At 47.6% G+C, this 19,817-nt stretch overlaps 8 protein-coding genes across 8 annotated transcripts; 3 read left to right on the top strand and 5 right to left on the bottom strand.

Moving 5' to 3' along the window:
* Window positions 1-1,362: 1,362 nt before the first annotated feature.
* Window positions 1,363-2,193, top strand: BKA55DRAFT_543436 (uncharacterized protein; the record flags this gene model as incomplete). The annotated part of the gene is made up of 1 exon (XM_046190598.1): window positions 1,363-2,193. The coding sequence occupies one exon, from the start codon at window positions 1,363-1,365 to the stop codon at window positions 2,191-2,193; it is 831 nt and encodes a 276-aa protein (XP_046044920.1).
* Window positions 2,194-2,448: 255 nt separating this feature from the next.
* BKA55DRAFT_543435 (uncharacterized protein) lies at window positions 2,449-3,105 on the bottom strand (the record flags this gene model as incomplete). Its single annotated transcript, XM_046190597.1, has 2 exons — window positions 2,449-2,818; window positions 2,915-3,105. 2 exons carry the CDS (start codon window positions 3,103-3,105, stop codon window positions 2,449-2,451), a joined length of 561 nt encoding a protein of 186 aa, XP_046044919.1.
* Window positions 3,106-4,811: 1,706 nt separating this feature from the next.
* Window positions 4,812-5,308, bottom strand: BKA55DRAFT_694414 (uncharacterized protein; the record flags this gene model as incomplete). The annotated part of the gene is made up of 4 exons (XM_046200033.1): window positions 4,812-4,847; window positions 4,898-4,912; window positions 4,968-5,082; window positions 5,190-5,308. 4 exons carry the CDS (start codon window positions 5,306-5,308, stop codon window positions 4,812-4,814), a joined length of 285 nt encoding a protein of 94 aa, XP_046044918.1.
* Window positions 5,309-5,992: 684 nt separating this feature from the next.
* On the bottom strand, window positions 5,993-8,020 carry BKA55DRAFT_666575 (general substrate transporter). The gene is made up of 5 exons (XM_046197787.1): window positions 7,751-8,020; window positions 7,591-7,696; window positions 7,181-7,542; window positions 6,737-7,134; window positions 5,993-6,681 (listed from the first exon to the last, which is right to left on the bottom strand). Exons 1-5 carry the CDS (start codon window positions 7,811-7,813, stop codon window positions 6,021-6,023), a joined length of 1,590 nt encoding a protein of 529 aa, XP_046044917.1. The 5' UTR covers window positions 7,814-8,020; the 3' UTR covers window positions 5,993-6,020.
* A 420-nt stretch (window positions 8,021-8,440) lies between these two features.
* BKA55DRAFT_597322 (uncharacterized protein) lies at window positions 8,441-15,134 on the top strand (the record flags this gene model as incomplete). The annotated part of the gene is made up of 8 exons (XM_046196061.1): window positions 8,441-8,494; window positions 8,546-8,617; window positions 8,666-11,026; window positions 11,329-11,389; window positions 11,791-12,025; window positions 12,898-13,977; window positions 14,027-14,419; window positions 14,471-15,134. The coding sequence occupies 8 exons, from the start codon at window positions 8,441-8,443 to the stop codon at window positions 15,132-15,134; spliced, it is 4,920 nt and encodes a 1,639-aa protein (XP_046044916.1).
* Window positions 15,135-15,193: 59 nt separating this feature from the next.
* Window positions 15,194-16,173, bottom strand: BKA55DRAFT_520893 (uncharacterized protein; the record flags this gene model as incomplete). Its single annotated transcript, XM_046188465.1, has 3 exons — window positions 15,194-15,670; window positions 15,722-15,858; window positions 15,909-16,173. 3 exons carry the CDS (start codon window positions 16,171-16,173, stop codon window positions 15,194-15,196), a joined length of 879 nt encoding a protein of 292 aa, XP_046044915.1.
* Window positions 16,174-16,473: 300 nt separating this feature from the next.
* Window positions 16,474-17,779, top strand: BKA55DRAFT_622536 (RmlC-like cupin domain-containing protein). The gene is made up of 3 exons (XM_046196787.1): window positions 16,474-16,922; window positions 16,970-17,282; window positions 17,335-17,779. Exons 1-3 carry the CDS (start codon window positions 16,655-16,657, stop codon window positions 17,738-17,740), a joined length of 987 nt encoding a protein of 328 aa, XP_046044914.1. The 5' UTR covers window positions 16,474-16,654; the 3' UTR covers window positions 17,741-17,779.
* A 285-nt stretch (window positions 17,780-18,064) lies between these two features.
* BKA55DRAFT_543428 (uncharacterized protein) lies at window positions 18,065-18,833 on the bottom strand (the record flags this gene model as incomplete). The annotated part of the gene is made up of 2 exons (XM_046190596.1): window positions 18,065-18,680; window positions 18,727-18,833. 2 exons carry the CDS (start codon window positions 18,831-18,833, stop codon window positions 18,065-18,067), a joined length of 723 nt encoding a protein of 240 aa, XP_046044913.1.
* Window positions 18,834-19,817: the final 984 nt, after the last annotated feature.

The raw sequence follows: 19,817 nt of genomic DNA, 5'->3' as shown, positions 1-19,817 counted from the left end.
TATTAAGCTTAGAAGGAAGATATTAAAGAATTACTAGAAGTATATTATTTTAAAGTTTACAGATAGATGCCGGTCGGGAATCTCTTATCTGACTTTTAGCACCTTTAGACTATTTTTAGCAATAAATCATCAGTTTAATCGCAACCTAATTATAAATAAGGTTAGGTATTCTAGAAGCCTTATAAGAAGTTCATAAAGGAATTAGTTAATATAATAGTTCATAGAAAGTCATGATTATCGATCATGGTCTGGGGAGCTATCTAGAGAGGCAGCAAGTCTAATATCATCATCATAATCCGCAATCAGACTGCATAAAGGAAAGGATATACTTCTATAAGTTATATATAGGCTTTAGAAGAAGGTTTACTTCCTATTTAGACCAGGTTTCGCCATTTTTAATAAGATAATGCTCATATATATATATCAGAAGCTATAATAAACTGGCTATTAGAAAATGGCATTTCCTAGATTGATTAGCCTGCTTATAGTCCTGATCTTAACCTAATTAAGCATATTTAGAAGCAATTAAAGTTGAACATTCGCAAAATGTTTCCTTAATTAAATCTCTTAAAAATAACGAAGTCGATAAGGCAAAGTTGATTAAATGTATCAAGTTGGCGTAGGCAGCAATTACACCAGAGCAGATTAACCGTCTGATTGACTTACTTCCCCGCCGACTTGACGCTTGCATTCGCGCAAGGGGGTGGTATATAAAATATTAAAGAGAAAAATCAGGGCTTTAAAATAATATAACTTTTATTATTGTTAGAATTTAATTGAATTAATTATATTTATGTGAAGTTATCGCGGTTGAAGTAGTTGAGTTGCTACAAGGTGGGGTGTTTACAGACTTTTGGAGCATAATTTGTAGACTTTATCCACCGTACAGCCTACGACTTCTTAGTTGAGACAGAAACAGGGCAAAAGATCCTCAGTACCCACAACACACCAACCTCCGATGGCATAATCGCGTAGGGTATCAAGGGCATTCTATGTATTTATCATACCGTCTTTTCGAAGTATGATTTGAAGGCTTACATGCCCGATCTTCTTGATGAGACTGTGGCCTTGGGCGCCAGATGCCACAGCGCCACAGGCCAATCTACAGCGATTGAAATACTTCAAATCCTCCAAAGATTCTGGGCTGAGAATATCATTGGAGACGACGATTCATGGAAGCCCAAGTACCATTTCCTGACGTAGTTAGCGCCCTACCCCTATTGCCACAATTTTATCCTATCGGCATTGAGACGGACGCCCACAACAACACTTGCCACTGAGGTTCTACGCGATTCATTTTCTCGTGGCTTTCTACCATGGCATGGGGAAAAACTCTCGCTAGTCAAAATTGTTGAGCTTTTGATGTCTCTGGGTGCTGACCCGCATAAGTATGGCGTAGCCTTGACGCCTCTACTGGGTCCACGTCATGGTATACAGCCGTTGTTGCGGAGTGCAAGCGCCTTTACAGAGTTTCTCAGGTTTGCGGTATCGGCAGTACTTGATAACGCCTATAATGATGAAGAAGCTGCCATGTTGGTTCTGGAAGCAGTTTCACGCATGGCAAAATGTTGCCCCGACCAAGATAAAACGACTCTGGTTATATTTAGAGTCTGGGATACCGGCCTAGTCACACTGGAAGAGAGTGTAAGATGTAGGCAGGACATTCGGAATTCCAGGTTTTTCTGCGTCTTTCTTGAAGCTAAGTTGAGTTACCTTATGGCATACCTTTTCTCGAGCCTAAAACCTCTTCTCGATAAACGCACGACAGGCTCCCGTATCAAGCGCTCATTCCCCAAACTAGAGGAATCGTTGCCGAAAGTTCGATTCATTTTCGCGATGGAAAGCAAGTCAAGAATCTGGACCTGTGAGCGTGTTACAGCTCAAGAGGGATCCAAGCAACTTGTAGACAATCTCTTTGCACAGGGGGGTTCTCAGCTACAAACAAACGCGTTCATCGAGAAGAATACGAGAAAGAAGAAAAAGGTTTCGGGCTTTATATGGTCCTTGACGAGGCGTTTGGGTGTCGTGGTATATGATGTTGAGTCGGCAATGCTTTCTCTAGCTGCCGAACAGCTCAATGTTTGCACGTGCCACGAGGCCGGATTCCTACCACCGCCTGCACTTTTAAGAGGGCTTGAACACATGGAAGAGTGGCCTTGTCCGAGAATCACGGAGGAGCTGATGGCGCTTTGAGATATATGACGGGATTTTCATGACTTTGGTGGGTATCCTTCCATTATTCCACACCAACCAATGATTCATGATTTCGGGAGTGATATTCATAGGCCTCTCAAGAATGGACTTCCATTTCTTACCACCCGCGATGCCAATAACTAAAAAGCCTCCAATCAGTTCGTTACTTATTCTAATCGATGCCATAGGCCTAACATGACCTCATAAAGACCTCCCAATCAAGCTTTTACATTCATATTCGTTCATGCTACTTCCTTAGGGCACTCCAGTACTGACGAACCTGTACCACGAACCTAATAAGCCCCTTTTCTCTTCCGGACATCTTATCCTTACTTCCTCAAAGACATCGTTTTCCAAGGACCAAATACAAGCTTTGGGAAAGCTACTCTCATGAGTTCCGCAGTGATATCCAAATCGACTTTCCTTCAGATCATTGCACTTATACCCAACGTCGTTCGAGAAGAGTTTTATCAGCTTCAGCCATCTTTGGCCAGTTCCAGTGCCACAGCCAGGTTGATCGCACCACAAAACGTGTTTCGTCCTGTCCGTGAAGACAGGATTCTCGGCATCTCCAAAATCCATGCTCTGCAGCCATCCGAAACTCAATGGGTTCCAGTATTCCCATCTGTGCTTGATATGTAATCGAAAGCAGTTCTCGTTGACCAAATCTCTCTTCTTCCAACACCACTTGGATATGCTGCTTGGACGTTCCTAGACGTACCTTATGTTGCACTCTGGACGCTCGTAACAAGGACTGGAACAGCCAACGTCACTCGATGAAACTTTTGCAACATAGGAGCAGCAGCAAAGAGTATTCTCCAAGTTGTCTAGCAAGCATTCTATAGCGTCTGGCGAATGTGGACAAAGGTGACCGCAATCTCTAAGTATACCTCTCATGATATCTCGGGTCATTGATTTCCTTTCGCTTTCGACCGTTTGCGGGAAAAAAGATCCCGGGGTGGTTTTTATTGCAACCGCTACACCGCCTCGGTTCACATGAAGATAACAGCCTTTCTCTTAGTTCCTCTATGCTTAGGGCCCGGCACTCCTTGCACAGAGCCCTGCGGCCAAGAGAAGCAGAAATGTCGCGACTGTCCCGAACAGCCTCCGGTGCTAGTCTGTGCCAGCGGCTGATGCGTTGAAATTTGAGAAAGACAGGATCGCTGTCTATATACTGGCGGAAACCTCGTGATGTTTGGCGGAGTATATACAGCGAGCTGTGAGGGAAAAATCCGAGAATGGCGTCGAATATTTCATTGGGTAATTTGACCGTATTGACTTTTGTTGGTAGGATAACCATCCCTCGTGATGTTTCCTCGTTGTCTACTGCCGCATTTGAAGATGACCTGACAACAGCACGACTCTTGGATTCTGGATGGCTCTTTTTGTAGTAGTGGTTCCAGTTAGTAACAGTGGCGCATTTGTTCGCAGCGCGTCGAAACCCTCGAATCATTTTCTTCATCCGTGCAAAGCGACCTCCACGTTTTCCAACATGGACGTGACACATTGAAAATCGCACCATATCGGAAGACCACTAGCGCTACAAATGGTTTGGAACGAACGAAGAAAAGATAGTTATTTAGACCAGGGCGGAAAAGAGTTATTCGAAGGGCCCATGCTCGTTATAAAAAGGTGTGGGGAGAAACCAAAGGCAAAGATATTCTCCTTCCATGTCAAACTAAGATGAAAACTTTTTCCGCTAAACCCTGATTTCCAAGGTGTAAATGGTGCAGTCTTTGTAAATCTAAGTCTAATATTGTGGAACCTATCATGTCGGTTTTCTCTTAACTCGAACAGAAAGATGATCGGGGATGGCTTCATTCTCTAAGAATTGAATAGCGATAAAATAAAATTTACATACTGATATCTCAACAATTAATAACCGAAGGTTGACAAGCAATGTCATATAGCTAACATTTGCCTATCAACGAGACTCCATAACACTTGTGACCACTTGAATGAGGAGCTACAGTGATCTTTCATATTCCATCAAAGTCAAATTAAACCTTCAGTCTCATAGTGACCAAGAGAACACACCATACACAGGACGCGCCTTCCAAACCTTATGGTCCAGCTACCTTTGTGGTGGCCTGAGCTTTAATGTACAAAAACGTGATATATCACGGGTATAATTCTCAGCTCTCTCTAAGCTTTTCCAAGTTTTCCCGTGTTATGATTCGTTCACAGGCACGGAACCTGAGCCATCGGCCTATGAAATCATCTCACTCGATTAAGGGACCACCCAATACCTAGTCGGGTGTTTTGAAATTTAAATCACTGGAAATTTCACTGATTAGACATTCAAATAGAGATGACACTGGCAACCCTTAGTAGACTGAGACTATAGTATTGATAGTGCCTGACCTAGAGATAACCTGTTGAGCATATAGGGCGCCTCAACATCTCTAAGAAGAGTACTATAGCTCCGCAATTTCTTCATATCATGTGTTCCAAGAGAATGACTGTTTTAAGAGTGCCTTCGTAACGAAGACAGAAGATAAACTAAGCGAGTGACGTACAGGGAGCTCTCCAAAGCCAAAAGTTCGGCCTGTACTATGGAAAGGCAGGAGTACCACAAGGCGTTGCTTTGAAACCACCCAATAGGGATCTCAATGGATTTAGTTCAGGGCCCTGCAGCAAGTCCAGCACTCGCCCTGTGATTCAAGTTAATCAGTCAGTTTTAGGGCCAGTTAGGTGATCTTACCTTCTCAGAGGAGAACTATCACTATGTTAGTGAAATGGAACAGTTGTGAAAAGAAGTACAGATAGCTTACCCATCCCTCAGGGCATTTAATAGCACTCGAGGCGCACAGCAACCAGCAGATTTCTTCCTGCTGCTGGTGATGTTCCGCTCTCTGCAGAGGTACCTGCGAAAGCTTGATAGAAAGACTATGATTTTATATCAGCAAAGGAACACTACTATTTTATGCTGACCGACAGGAACAGCGGGTGGTAGTAGGAGGCTTCGTGGGATTAGTTGCAGTGGAGTCACTAACGATATGTCCTGATCAGTGGTCAGAACCTTTGACTGGCTCTGCTTGATCTGCCCCAAGAGAGACGGAACAGCGACGATGCCTTGGGCAAGGGTAAGAAGAGCGACGGCTGAGTACTTCATGATGAACTAAGAGCTGAAGGTATATTGCACTGGTTGTGCTGCTTTGTCCAAGGCGGTGTATTGTGAAAGAGAACTTGAGATGTCGAGATGAGTCTTGTCTTTATAGCCGAAAGGATGTCTCTTTCCAAGACTACATTCCATGAGAAGCTGCGCGTATGAACGTACCACTAGATACAAGATTCTCTTCATAGCTCATGATTTGAAGGATATTGATGGTAATCGGTCCGTCATATACAATTAGCAACACCCTGTCCAGTAATGTTAGACTAGTGTTGGCGTACGAGGTTACGCCAAGTGTTCAAACGGTACGTGTTACCGTAATGTGAGACTCCAGGTTTCTCACTCAATTATGAGAGTGCGTAGTTCTCTCGGTCGGTTTTCGTTGACGCGCCTTAAGAACCCTGGTAAAACAGTGTACTTGAGACGTGTCAATCCACCTATTAGACGGATCCTCCGCTGTGTGATGAGAAATGAACCCCGGACTTCTGCTCTGACCTCACTCAGGTACCATCGGCAGCTCGCCAACGGGACATCGCGCTTGAGAGTCTGGGTCCGAAGATATGGGTCGGAGATCCATGTATCAGAGGGTTGTTGGTATCAGAGATTCTGTTCACAGGGATGGATGAGCGAGCCAAATGGATAAAATTTGATGGTCATTATTTGCCATCATCTATTATTACTAATATTCGCTCCGGGGCTTTTATTGCCTGATTTAAGCAAGTTCAACCTGGTCGACCTTCTTGTCCTTCTTGGCATCCTGATCCAGTCGTCCGCCCTCAACGTCATCAAGCTTGCCAGCATGAAGTGCTCCGTGCGAAGTTCCCTCAAAGATGGCCTGAATCTCCTCCAGAGTGTGACCCTTGGTCTCAGGGAAAAGGAACCAGATGACCACAATAAGACAAGCCAAGATGCAGCAGAAGACAATGTAGTACTTCCATCCGATGTTCTTCATGGCAATGGGGTTGACCTGGTTTCCAACGACAAGACCGACGAATGTGCTGACGTACATGACGGAGACACCACGGCTGCGAAGAGTGTATGGGAAGATCTCAACGGTATACGCTTGAAGAAGAGGGGCCCAAGCAATAGCGTAGAAGAAGAACGTGATGAACACAAAGCCGACAATGGCCTTTCCGGTAGATGGACTTCGAGTACTGTCGAACGAAGCACTGAGAGCGGTCCAGATAATGTACGACACGAACATGCCACAAGTCGAGAGAAGGAACAGAGTGCGACGTCCGAGTCTGTCGACTAACATAGCACCAACAAAGATCGCAGCAAGCCAGTTTGAGATCTGCAAAAGACCATTGATGAGAGTCTGTTCCTTGGCAGCTGTAATGCCGATTGTGTTGAGGACAAGAACAAGGTAGTAGCTACAGATAACGTTAGACAGATACACAAGTGAGGGGGCGATGTGAGACAACATACCTGACGAGGTTGATACCGTTCCACTGAGCAAACCATCCGACAATAACGGCAATGAGAGTTCTCTTCCTGTTCGCGGGAGTTCTGACAAGTTCGAGCCAAGAGTTCTGTGACATGGAATCGGCTTCGTGCGTCAAAGCACCCTCGATCTCCGCCATCTCAAAGTTGACGAGTGGAGCATTTGCGTCACCACCGGCGTGATACGTGGCAAGAATTTTGCGGGCTTCTTCGCGTCGGCCGTGGGCGACGAGCCATCGGGGTGATTCGGGGAGGAAGTAAACGGCGAGGAGTTGGATGAAGGGTAGGGCTCCCTGGAGAAGAGAAGGGATTCTCCAGCTCCATGTTGAGTCGATCTTGAAGGTTCCGTATGTGCACCAGGCGGCGATGATACCTCCGAGGTACTGTCAAGTCAGTGGATTTCTTCGACTATGATGAGCGGGTACTTACGAAAGATGTGTTGTACAAAGCGGTAAGCTTGCCTCGATGTGTAGGATAGGCAAGCTCAGTGATTAGAATAGGACTAGGCTGGGCCAGGAAACTCGTGAAGAAACCAAGGATAGCTCTCGCCGCGATAAAAGTCTCCAAGTTCTGTGATACAGCCTGCATGATGGCGAAGGCGACGCAAGTCAAAGCTCCGACCATCATGGCTGTCTTTCTCCCGAATCGATCGCATACGTAGGTGACGAAGAAAAGCGCGATGACCTTTCCGGCTGGGTAAACGGAGTTGAGGGCACCGAGCATGGCGCCTTCAGGGTGTCCGAAGTAGCCTCTCCATTGAGGGAGGGTCTGAAGACCGTTCATCATCGATCCTATGCATGTTAGTCATGGTTGATGAGACTGTCGCGCTGTCAACATACCATCATAGCCAATTGCACCCGACGACACGAGAGGGATAAGGAGTAGAAGATTAAGCTTCAGGAGATGCGGCACGCGATACCAAGGTCGAGCATCATCGGGAAGTACCTGACAAAGATTTTAGCATCCAATGGCTATCATTCGCATCTGGAGGAAACTTACTGCTGCAAGGTCAGTGCCGGCAGCCGCAGCGGCACCTTTCTTCTCTGTTGGTGAGAAACCCATGACTCTTAGAGATGGTCGATGTCTTGTCAGATGTCCAAACGTCAATCAGGGACTGATGATGAGTCTTCAGAAACCCAAAACACCAGGGTCATTGAGGTTAATTATATCTGAACCAACGAAAACAGAAAAAGATTATGCAGATCCAATGCTACCCCACGCGGTGGTAAACTGACACCCCATGGGGAAACTTGGAGCGTTCGTCGACGCTTGAAGAAATTGACAAGTTGTTTGATGGGGTCTTGGCTTGACGCGTTTGGTCTGCATCCGACGCTATTCCCAGCCGTTCCGAAGTTTCGGACCGGGCTATCATTGGTGAGCTGCCATGTCTTCCGAAAGTGCTTGTAGCCGATTCGTCTAAATCTCGCTCATGACTCGAGCCTTGACCAGTTTTCTAGTCTCCGTTGTCGCTTTGCCGATGCTCGTTAAAGTCCGGTGGATGGTTCATTGCCAATTGAGCCAGTCCTAAGCTGAAGATATTCCCCCTAAGGACCTCCACAAAATTAGCGATCCAGTTCCCCGACGTTGACCCGCTCGCAAGTCAGAGAGGAAGAGATCCGGGCTTGCTTATTACTCGCGAGTATCAGCATCAGTCCCGACCCCAGTAGTTTCAAGGCATACAACGGCAAAATGGCAAACACGGATATTGATGTGATCATACAGTCACTGACGCTGGAGGAGAAGGTACGCTACATCATGAACCACCAGAAGAGGGGTTAAGCTAACTCTTATCAGATCGCCCTCTTAGCAGGTCGAAACTTCTCAGAAACAGTCGGTTATCCTGAAAAGGGAGTTCCTTCAATTAAAGTGCGTTCCATCCCTCAGCTCCTCCAAGCATTTACTAACAAATCCAAGACCGCCGACGGACCAAATGGAATCCGTTCAGCAGCAACAGATCTTGACATCAAGTCGGCCTGTTTTCCAGCAGCATGCAACCTCGCAGCTACATTCGACCTAGACCTTGCCGAGAGATTCGGCAAGGCTCTAGGTGCTGAAGCGAGAGGCAAACGAGTAAACTGCATGCTCGGTCCAACAGTCTGTATGCATCGCCATCCCCTCGGTGGTCGTAATTTTGAAAGCTACAGTGAGGATCCGTTTCTTACCGGTAAAATGTCCTCAAAGGTGATCCAAGGTCTTCAAAGTCTTGGTATCTCTGCTACTATAAAGCATTTCGTTGCGAATGAGCAAGAAACAGCTCGTACGACTGTTGATGAGACCATCGATGAACGTGCATTGCGTGAGATTTATCTCAGGCCGTTTGAGATTGCTGTTAAAGAAGCGAATCCTTGGGCGATTATGACAGCTTATAACCACGTTAATGGAGTTCATTGCGATGAGCATAAGTGGCTTCTGCAGGAGGTCTTGCGTGGTGAATGGGGCTGGAAAGGCCTTGTCATGAGTGATTGGGGCGGTACAAATTCCGTCGCTGCAGCACTCAATGCTGGTTTGGACCTGGAGATGCCTGGTCCTCCGCGCCTACGAAAGGAAGACGCTGTCAAGGAGGCGCTTCAGCGAGGAGAACTCAGCGAGAGCACCGTCAATGAGCGGGCCAAGTCCGTTGTTGAGTGGGCGTTGAAGCTCAAGGCTCGTGAAGCAGATCCTCATTCAGTTGCTCTTGGCCAAGATACAAATACGGCGGAGCTGCGCAGCATGATTCGCGAGGCCGGAGCTCGAGGCATTGTCTTGCTGAAGAATCAGGGAGACCTCCTTCCGCTGACCAAAAAAAAGGTTGAGAAGAAGAAGATCGCTCTTATCGGATTTTCCAAAGACGCTATGGCTCACGGAGGAGGTAGCGCGGCTGTCAATGCGTACCGCAAGATCACTCCCTGGCAAGGTCTTCACGAAGCACTGGGTGATGATGTCGAGTTCACATACGCTCGAGGCGCTCATCGCGAGCGTCTACTTCCTGCCATTCATCCCGATGGTCTGTGCGGTAAAGTCGTTGGCCTTGATGGAAAGCCCGGCTTTAGTCGTCAGCTGTTCAAGGAGGGTGAAGCTGAGCCAGTGTCTACTATTGGACAACCAACTTCTGCATACTCGCCTCTAGGATCACAAGAGTCACTGTGGCGGAGACTCGAGATCGTCGGTGACTTTACGCCGGCTGAGACAGGAAATCATTACATCGCTTGCTCTGGCTTAGGACCTACAAGGGTTTACGTGGATGGCGAGATTATCTACGAGCAGACTGCCAACTGCACTGACCCCATGGGCTCGCTCTTCCTTGCTGCTCCAGAGCCTGAGTTCCGCCACAAATTCGAAGGCGGCAAGACTTATCGATTGCGTATCTGCAGTGATCCACCTACCAAGATCGGACTGACCATTCTTGAGGGTCGCAGTGGCGTCCGTGTCGGCTTCTCACTTGAATCCGACCACGATGCTGATCTTGTCGGAGAAGCCGCTGAAGTTGCTAAGGCTGCTGATTACGCGATCGTATTTACCGGACATGATCCGCAATGGGAAACCGAAGGTCGAGACCAAGACGGTTTCAATCTTCCTCGAAAGGGCACGCAAGATGCTCTTGTGTCTGTAGTGGCATCGGTAAACCCCAACACTGTGGTTGTGAACTCAACTGGTGTTGCTATCGCTATGCCTTGGCTAGAGCAAGTCCCCGCTGTAGTGCAAGCTTGGTTCCCAGGCCAAGAATGCGGTTACTCAATTGCAGATGTTCTCACCGGAGCTGTTAACCCTGAGGGTCGACTACCAGTGAGCTTTCCCAAAAGCATTGAGGATTGCCCGGCACATGGCAATTTCCCTGGTGAATATGTAGATGGACAGCTCAAAGTGACTTATGCAGAGGGTGTTTTCATCGGATATCGTCACTTTGATCGACTTCCTAGGGAGAAGGTCAACTTCCCTTTCGGTCATGGCCTCTCTTACACGACTTTTACATATGAGCTAGGCAACGTGTCTCACGAGGGTGAAGACTGGTCTGTTTCCGCCCAGGTATCTAATACTGGAAAGCAAGCTGGCGGCGCATTGTTACAGATTTATGCGGGTCCAGCTGATCAATCTCCTGATCATCCGATCAAGGCTCTTGTGGCTTTCCAGAAGGTCCGATTGGAGCCTGGTGAGACAAAGTCTGTCAAGCTTATGGTGAAGCAGAGAGACCTTGCGCATTTCGATACTAGCCTGAAGAAGTGGGTGATCGATGAGGGCGAGTATCGCTTCTCATTGGGAACCTCCTCGGCGGATATTGTTGGGGATACTTTGGTGAAGGTGCAAAAGGCTATTTTCAATCCATAGATTTAGAGTGGTAAATTTTACTATAATTATGATACTCCCTTTCCTTTTGTGCTAACAGATTCCATAATGTGAGAGGTGAAAATTGTCGCGTACCGTAGTCGCGCTTACAAAATGATCCAAATAATTATCATCAATAGGCTAGATTCACTAAAAGGCCTAATAGGCTAATTTGCCAAATATGCCATGAGAGTCTCGGTCCCCCCGCCATCCATCATACAGCTTTTACTCCTTGAGCTCTCCGCTACTAACTCGGACAAGCAACTTTCTACTGCTAGACTAGCTCCGGGGCCGAACATAACCAGCACACCGGTAGACTAAAAAGCCGGAATCTAGCACGTACGTAATGATTAGAGAGTCAGCAGTTCCTCGGATCGGGTCCGAAGCTTAGATCAATACTTCTGTCTCGGATGGAATCCGGAAGAGGTCACGAAAGCAATCTCTTCCGAGCACTTGTGTAAGTGAGTATGTCAACACCATTTCTAGACACTAGAATGGTATAATACAGTTAGAGTATTGAAAGGATGTGAGGAATAATTGAATTGAGGTAGCCTTCACATAGCGTGTCTCTGGAACTCAACGTCAACCCAAAACATGCCATCACCTTATTCGGGACAATGCCTTTGCGGCAACGTGAATTTCACGATCTCTTCAGAACCAGTTACAGTATTATCATGTTACTGTGAACACTGCTGCAAAGGAGCTGGTGGCACCCATCAGCTGGTAAATATCCACTGGAGCAAATGTTGGTTGGGCGCTAACCTATACCCGACAGATTGGAAAATTCGCGACTCAAGATGTCGATATCTCCACTACTGTTGAAGACACTGTTACGAAGTACTCACTCTCCGACACATCAAGCGGAAGCTCCAAAGAGAAAGCATTTTGCCGTACATGTGGATGCACGCTCTGGACTATTCCGGCAGCAGCAAAGGGTAAATTCTACATGATCCGACTCCCATTGCTGGACGGAGGGTAAGTAAGCTACCCTATGCTCATTTCGCCCAAGCTAAAATGAGATTTAGCCTATACATAACATAACATAACATAATGAGATTTAGCCTCAAGTTCCGACCAGCGAATGAGATCTTTGTTAAAAATCGGCCAACTTGGGTGGAGCCAGTCAAAGACACGGGTCAATGGGAGGAGATGCGAAAGTGACGCGTAGAGGGAGACGAGGCACTGAAGATGCGGAGAAAGAGGGGAACCTTGTTTCTCAGTGGATTTGAACAAGGGTCACCGATTGGTATAGAAGGGTCAAAGTCCGTTGAATCCACAAGCCTCGGCTGGAGTTATTGAGCCAAAAGGAGATACGATCAATATTGCAATTCAGTCACGAGTGTAGTAAAGCATTCTCAACGGTTACTTGGTTTGTAAACAGGCAGTGTTGCTTCAGCTCAGTATATCCCCTCTGCCCGTATACCTACCACTTACCGACGAGCTCCGAGTGAGATAAATAATGCAGAGATTCTGTCCCCGCTAATATTCCCCGGATTTTAGCCGTATGTGATCCCAGGGCTCCAGCTTCATAATCTTATCTCTTAATTCTGGGGTTCCCCGTTCCGAACCAATTCATGTCCATTCCGAAAATCCATCCTCACCCGACCCAACAACGAACGACATTCCCTTCGGATACGGAACTGAACTACACATGGAGCCTCCACGACGATTAGATGACGCTGCCTCTGCTAATCGCCAGAGTGGGGCCAAACGCCTCAAGATTGATGTCGCTTGCGATAACTGCAGAGCCAAGAAGGTCAAGTGTGACGGTGTACGACCAGGTGAGACAACTGTTCAGCCCCAGGAGGGGACAAAGGCTAAGAGGCTGTAGTTTGTGGCTCTTGCAGTAGGAAGCTGGCTCTGAGGGATAGGTGCAACTTTAGCGCTAGTTCGACTGCCTTCATACAGCATCGCCCGCCAATAGCAGCGCCTTTCACTGCAGCCCAGAATGGACGTCCTATTGCTCCTCCAGCACCAGCTTTGCCAGTGCAAAGACAGGGTAGTTCTCCCTCTATGGCAAGCCCACATATTCCAATTCTACCAGCGGTAAACACATACGAGCCTCAGCCGCGACGGTCTATGCCTCTGCCGCTGCCGCCACCACCGCCACAACATCACTCCCCAGTGACATCTACCCCCGGCAGCGGCACTAGGCCGGACTCACACAGCGGCCAACGCAATGTCGGAGCTTCAGTCTGTTCAAACAGTCCTTCTGCTGTTGACTCCATGACGGCGGTCATCGATGAGGGAACAAGCACTGAAGAGTTCTTTGGGAAGAGTAGCGCGGGCTCTTTCACAGCTCAGATCAAGAAAGCCATCGATGTGAGGCTGGGGAAGCCTGCAAGCTCAAGTGAAAATGCGTCAAACACATCTCGGTCAGCTGGTGTTATGGGCCCTGCGTCAGTTACATCACCAGACTTCTCATACGTCCTACCTCCTCGCAGGCAAGCAGACCACCTGACAGAGCTTTACTGGTTCTATGTCGACCCGCTGTATCCGTTTTTGGATAGAAACCGATGGACTCGTGCTTACAATGCTGTATTTTCTGGGACGACGATGGATTTGAACGAGCGCGTCTTTGTCGCTACACTGAACGTCATCTTGGCCCTTTCCACCCAACTTGTCGAATCTCATTCCTTAGAACAGCGAGAGCAGTCGAGTGAGACATACTTCCAGAGGGCGCAGGAGCTGTTGCCTATGAGTCCCTGGGAACCTGGATCCCTCGAGTTGGTGCAGTGTCTACTGGTAACGAGCCAATACCTCCAGAGTACATATAATCCGCATCAGACATGGATGGTTATTGGCTCTGCCATCAGAATGGCCCAGGGGTTAGGACTTCACCTGCCCGAGACCTCAGCAAATCGTTCAGATCCTGCCGAGCGAGAGCTATTGCGCAGGATATGGTATGGATGCGTTCTAATGGATCGGTGAGTGAACTTGGCTACATCTTGACACCCATTCAGCTAACTCAGCCAGCATGGTTTCTGTGACCCATGGTCGCCCTGCTATGATCTCTCAGCATCCTTCAAAAGATGTACCATTACCAGCCGAAACTTCAAACGCTCAGAATGGAATGCAAAACCTGGAATATTATAGCTTCTTTGTGAGATCAGTGCGACTTTATGAGATCATCCATAAGACCATGATCGCGTTCTATGATGGTTCGCAGGGCAACCGGCCAAAAGAGAAGGAATCACATTTTGACCTTGAGGGCTTGGATGGCGAGGATGAAGACCTCGACAGAGTGGTGCAATTGGATCGCTGTATCAGCAGATGGCAGTCAAAGCTGCCAGATCATCTAAGATGGGATTTGTTGGAATCGAATCAGGATGAGATAGCACGTCGACAAGCCGTGATCCTTCGCATGAGGTTTGTCTCACCCGTGTCCACTATGGATTAATATGGCTAACTCATGAACAGATTCCTCCATGCACGCATCCTTCTCTTGAGACCAGTCCTCTCCAGGTTCTGTCTCACCCAATCTCCCCAGGATAAGAAACCCATGGACGACAACTTGCAAGCTCGGGTTGTTCAGCAAGGCGCGATGTTTTGCGTCACGACAGCTCAAAACATGATCAACACTCTGGTAAAGCACCAGACACTAGATAGCACCGTCGGCCTCCTTCCGGCATGGTGGTATCGAGTATACTACATCTACTCCGCTGCTACAGTACTTATCGCCGCCAAACTTCGACCAGATGTTTTCTCCGCTGTGGAAATCGGAAGATCTTGGGGTCAAGCTATCTCAGTGCTCAAGGCTCATGAACAGTTCGGCCAATCTCCCCGTAGATGCGTGGCAGCTTTACATATCCTCTCATCAAAGATCTTGCTAGCGACACCTCGTGGCTCACCCGGACGTGAGACGGGGAACAACAACAGACCCGGCGAAGGGAATAATCCAGCTGTACCTCAACAGACGATAGCCAACATGGAAGTTCCTGATCTGGTTCAGCAACTTGCTGAAGAGTTTCAAACCCCAATACCGGACTTCAATCCTCAGGAACTTGCCGCTTTCAACCTAGATGTAAATGATATGTCATGGTTGAACGATATCCAGGGAGTTTGGGAGCTTTTGAACGAATAGCGTAAAGAAAAGGTTGCTTCTATGTCTAATTTACCAAATACCATGTTTTAATCTACCTATTACTCGAACACCATCTTGTTCTTGACACTTCCTAACTCAGTGATGCTAACCTCCACGACGTCACCGTCATTAAGATACTTAGGTTCCTTCATTCCCATTGCTACACCACACGGTGTCCCTGTGAGAACAACAGTTCCAGCCTCAAGTGTTGTGCCTTGGCTGATAAAGCTGACAATATCCTCAACACCGAAAAGAAGATCATTCGTGCCTTCGCTCTGTCTCTCATCGCCGTTGACAGTTGTCCTCAGGTGCAGCTTGGAAGCGTTACCGACAACAGCAGGAGAGACGAGAAGAGGTCCAATGGGAGCGAACTTGTCGAAACCCTTGCTGAAGCACCATTGGGGAACGCCACCGGCCTTCTTGGGGTCTCGTTGCCATGCTCGAGCGGAGACGTCGTTGGAGACGACGTAGCCTGCTACGTAGGAGAGAGCGTCTTCTTTGGTGATGTTCTTGCCAGACTTGCCGATCACAATGCCCTGAAATACTTGTTAGATCTCTTTGTAGGTGAAAAGGCATGTGGAACTTACTAGCTCTCCCTCGTAGTCTATTGTGCCATCTTGGGCGATCTTGGGGATGGGTACATCCTCATTGAAGCCAGCGATGGAAGTAGAGGGCTTGATGAACAATGAGGGATAAGGCGGCGGTGTTCGGCCACCTTCCTTGACTAATCACAGAAGTCAGCATATTCCCAGTAGATAGGTACTGTTTACTTACTGTGCTTGATGTAGTTAAGTCCAATGCATCGGATGATTGGCACATCAGCCGGTCGCAGCAACTCCCGCACAGCCTTGACATGCACCTTCTCACCCTTGGTGAGTTGCGCCACAGGACTCTGACCCTTGTACTCAACAGCCCATAAGTCATTCCTGGCTAACTTTTCAGAAAAGTCCTTGTCACTCTCAATTACAGGGTCTCCGAAAGTCTCGTTTCCGTTGTCATCGACAAAGCGGATGAGGCGGTTCCAAGTTGCTGAAGACATTTTGCGAGAGAATGAAGATGTGATGTTTCTGCGATACAATGTTGATGTGATATTGGCTATTCTCATTGTTGTATTATGTCCAAGGTTGTATACTACCTGTTATAGTTGTTTCTAACAGGCGTGATGATTGTCGGAGAGCGTTGGTGGTGATATCCACTATTGTGGCCAGTCATAGCGCGGTCCGGTCGGAAGGACAGAGCCCGGATTCCACCGGAGTGAACCCGGAGGACGGATATTGACTTCGGCTGTTGTGGATGCTTGAGTAGACGCGGTTCAATGTTACCGTTGGACGAATTCTGTCACCTATCGATGCTATTTCCCCAGCTTTCCTCTTGTCTGGGGATCTTACGATTGTTATCCACTCCAAGACCATATCAATCCGCTATTTATCTCCAAAAAACTTCAACGACACTTGCGAGTCAAAACCAAGCAAAGATAATCTCAACGTCATTTTTTACTCTTTACAGAAGTCACACAAACAATGGGAAATTATACTAGCACAGTGGCCTCGGGCCCCTCGGATGGCGACTCGCCAGAGATGAAGCAGTATCTCAGTGAACTACCATCAAAGAACTTGGAGCCTCTTTGGTCACAGATGAGCATGATGGTGCCGCCAACACCAAACCCCACAGCGAAGCCTCATATGTGGACATACAGAGAAGCCTTGCCTCATTTGGAGACAGCAGCCAAGTTGGTACCAGAGGAGAAAGCTGAGCGACGAGTCCTGATGCTAGTGAACCCCAGCATGCGTGAGTACATCAGTCTGTTATTGGACTTTTCTGACTGACATTTTTAGAATCACCATACACAACAGATACTATTTATGGAGGTCTTCAGATCGTCAACCCTGGTGAAACAGCCCCAGCACATAGACATCTTGCCTTCGCTGCTCGCTTCATCATAGATGGTGAAGGTTTCACAGCAGTCGAAGGCAAGAAGATGCCTCTTGTCAGAGGTGATGTTGTCATTACACCTATCTGGCACTGGCATGACCATGGCAATGAGAGTGATAAGCCAGTAGTCTGGTTGGATATGCTGAACTTGCCTTTGTTCCGCTTCGCCCCAGTTCACTTTGCTGAGGGTTACTCTGACCCACGATATCCCAGCGAGTGAGTATCTTTCTCCCGTTCAATCTGAAGTTGATCTTGCTAACGCCGTCAGACATTGTGACCCTTGCGAGTTCCGTTTCCCATGGGCTCCTGTTGAGAAAGAACTCAATGCTGACAAGAGCGACTACTCCATCTATCATTATAAGCTCTCCAACGGAAAGCCTCTATCAACATTCCTCGGCGTTCAGGCCGAGAGACTTAGTCCTGGTGCCATGGTGGATTCACAAGAAAGCCAGTCATATCTTTACCACTGCTATGAAGGAAAAGGTCGCACTGAACTCGTGACGCCGACGGGAGAGACGATGACGTTCAAGTGGGAGGCACGCGATACCTTTGCTGTGCCTTCATGGTGCAAGGTCAAGCATATCAATGAGTCTACAACAGAGCAAGCATACCTGGTGGCTTGTCATGATGGACCATTTCTTGAATGTCTAGGTATTCAACGAAGAAAGGAATAGGCTATGGTAGCCAACATATAGCATAATGATATCTTTTTGGGCATATTTATCACAAGCTAGCTTTGAATTTAACAGATGATTAAAGTTCAATATTTCAGAGGCCAGGAAGGAATCAGAATTCTTCTATAGCCATCAAGTGCATGACTTGAAGCTTTTAGAGGAGGAACAGCGATTTCACATGGAGAGGAGGCAAGTTGGAGATTAAAATGGTAGATTGGTAGATACGAAGCTGACATAGATTCTATCTGATGTAGTGGGTGGGTACAAGAGTCGAGGTGCACACCAAAAGCGTTACAAAATCTTCATACTAGGCTATAACCAGACTTAACGGCGGTCAGGCAGCTGAGCACTGGTGCGCTGTCGCTCAATGGTAATGAAGAAAATGCTGGTATCAGCATCGCCACCACCCGGGTTCTCAACAACAAAGCCACCGCTCACCGCGTCCTTATCCCACTTGTCTTCGAACAGATCCTCCTCGGGAACAGTCTCAGCAGCCTCAGTGTAGTGGTGATCCTTGGGCTCGCTTCCAATAAGGTCCGTGAGGAACTTCTTGTACTCGTTGTACAGATTTCCGTCAACAAGCTCACCATTCTCATAGTAGACGGCAGAGTAAAGATGGGCAGCAGCACCTCCAACCTTGTCGTTGTGCTTGCTGTAAAGATCGGGGATCTCCTTCTTGGCGGTGTCCAAACCAGCCTGGTCGAGGTTGTAATGGCCGACAATGGTACCTTGCTTGGTCGCGAGGATGACACCGAAGCATCCAGCGAAACCTGAGCTTCCAACTACGTGATCATCACCAGTAGTGAAGTCTACAAACTGGGTCTCTCCTTGGCCAACGTATGTGTTGGCAGCTTCACTGGCGTCGAGCTTTTGTTTGTAGGCATCTAGCTCAGGAGTGATGACTCTAGAGTAGAGGTGTTGATCATCTCGAACAGCGAGCCTTGGAGTATTAGCTTGATCAGCCGAAGAGGAGATGATGAACTCACTGAGTGGTGTAAGGTGCAGCAATGCAGAGCTGAGAAGCAGCGAGGAGAAGGAACAGCGAAGCCAACAACTTGGCCCAGCCGTTTTGGAAACTCTTGAAGCCCAACATGATGATGAGCCAGATAGGTCTAAAAGAGTGACGGTTGAAACGAGTGTATAAAACAAAAGGCGGTTGGAAACGACTGTATTGCTCGAGGTAATGAGCTAAGTGACGAGAGACGACTTCAGAGTCTTTGTGCTACATATATGCCGGATGGAGCTGGGAAATCGGTGTAAGCTGACAAGAGTAATGCGACACTAGGATTTCTCAGCGTTAACGGTCAAGGCTTGAATCAGGACGAAATTACAGTACATGCGGTCCATAGAAAGGATCGCAGAAAAGCGGGTTTGTTGTTCATTCTTGGCATGATCTGTCTGTGCGCGATTGGACTCGGAAGGTGGGACAAAGTTACGATCGTCAGCCAAGACATGGAAACTCCTAAAATACTGTCCTTTCCGTCTTACCCGCCATTCCTTGACAGCTTGTCGGCCGAAAGTAATAGACAAGGGGTTCTGAATAACGTTGCAAAGGTTGGCGCAGTTGACTAAGACTTCAACATTATCGTCTAGTCTGCTGCTGATCAACCCTAAAAAATTGGATCAAAGTCGCATCTGCTTATTCTAATGTCATGGACATCCGTTGAGAAAACGACTCTTTTCTGGCTCAAGGTTTCACTGGGCGCTTATGGATGTTCATCATAATCTCGTGTTCTTGCATAGCCTCGAATGTTTGGCAATGTCGAGAGCCTTGCCGTGAAAGGGATGGTTAGATTGCGATCCATAGATAAGCGTGAAGGACTCACTTGATGTGACAGTCAGCCACCATTACAAGGCTGAGATTGAGAATGTCACGGCCCCAAAGGATCGAACGTTGTAACATATCTGGCCCAGTAGGGCTCTTAGCTATGGAGATCTTTCACGAATGGAGCATGTGTTGGTCCAAGGGTCCAACTTTCTATGTGTCATTATCCACTTGTTCGGTTTAACTGTTATTTCATAGGCCAATTCTACGAACGCGGATCGAACGGCTGCAACGGCGATTGATAGGATGACG

This window comes from Fusarium redolens, assembly GCF_020744475.1.
Source record: "Fusarium redolens strain MPI-CAGE-AT-0023 chromosome Unknown BKA55scaffold_16, whole genome shotgun sequence".
NCBI classification, from domain to species: domain Eukaryota; kingdom Fungi; phylum Ascomycota; class Sordariomycetes; order Hypocreales; family Nectriaceae; genus Fusarium; species Fusarium redolens.
The sequence above is the reverse complement of the archived record's forward strand: the minus strand, read 5'-3'. Positions and strand labels throughout refer to the sequence as shown.

Bases quoted from the DNA above. Each gene is read 5' to 3' on its own strand.
- BKA55DRAFT_622536 (XM_046196787.1), top strand. From the start codon at position 16,655: ATGGGAAATTATACTAGCACAGTGGCCTCGGGCCCCTCGGATGGCGAC. The intron at 16,923-16,969 runs GTGAGTACATCA...TGACATTTTTAG, and splicing joins GCTAGTGAACCCCAGCATGC to AATCACCATACACAACAGAT. The intron at 17,283-17,334 runs GTGAGTATCTTT...TAACGCCGTCAG, and splicing joins GACCCACGATATCCCAGCGA to ACATTGTGACCCTTGCGAGT.
- BKA55DRAFT_666575 (XM_046197787.1), bottom strand. From the start codon at position 7,813: ATGGGTTTCTCACCAACAGAGAAGAAAGGTGCCGCTGCGGCTGCCGGC. The intron at 7,697-7,750 runs GTAAGTTTCCTC...AATCTTTGTCAG, and splicing joins CCGGCACTGACCTTGCAGCA to GTACTTCCCGATGATGCTCG. The intron at 6,682-6,736 runs GTATGTTGTCTC...CGTTATCTGTAG, and splicing joins AACGGTATCAACCTCGTCAG to CTACTACCTTGTTCTTGTCC.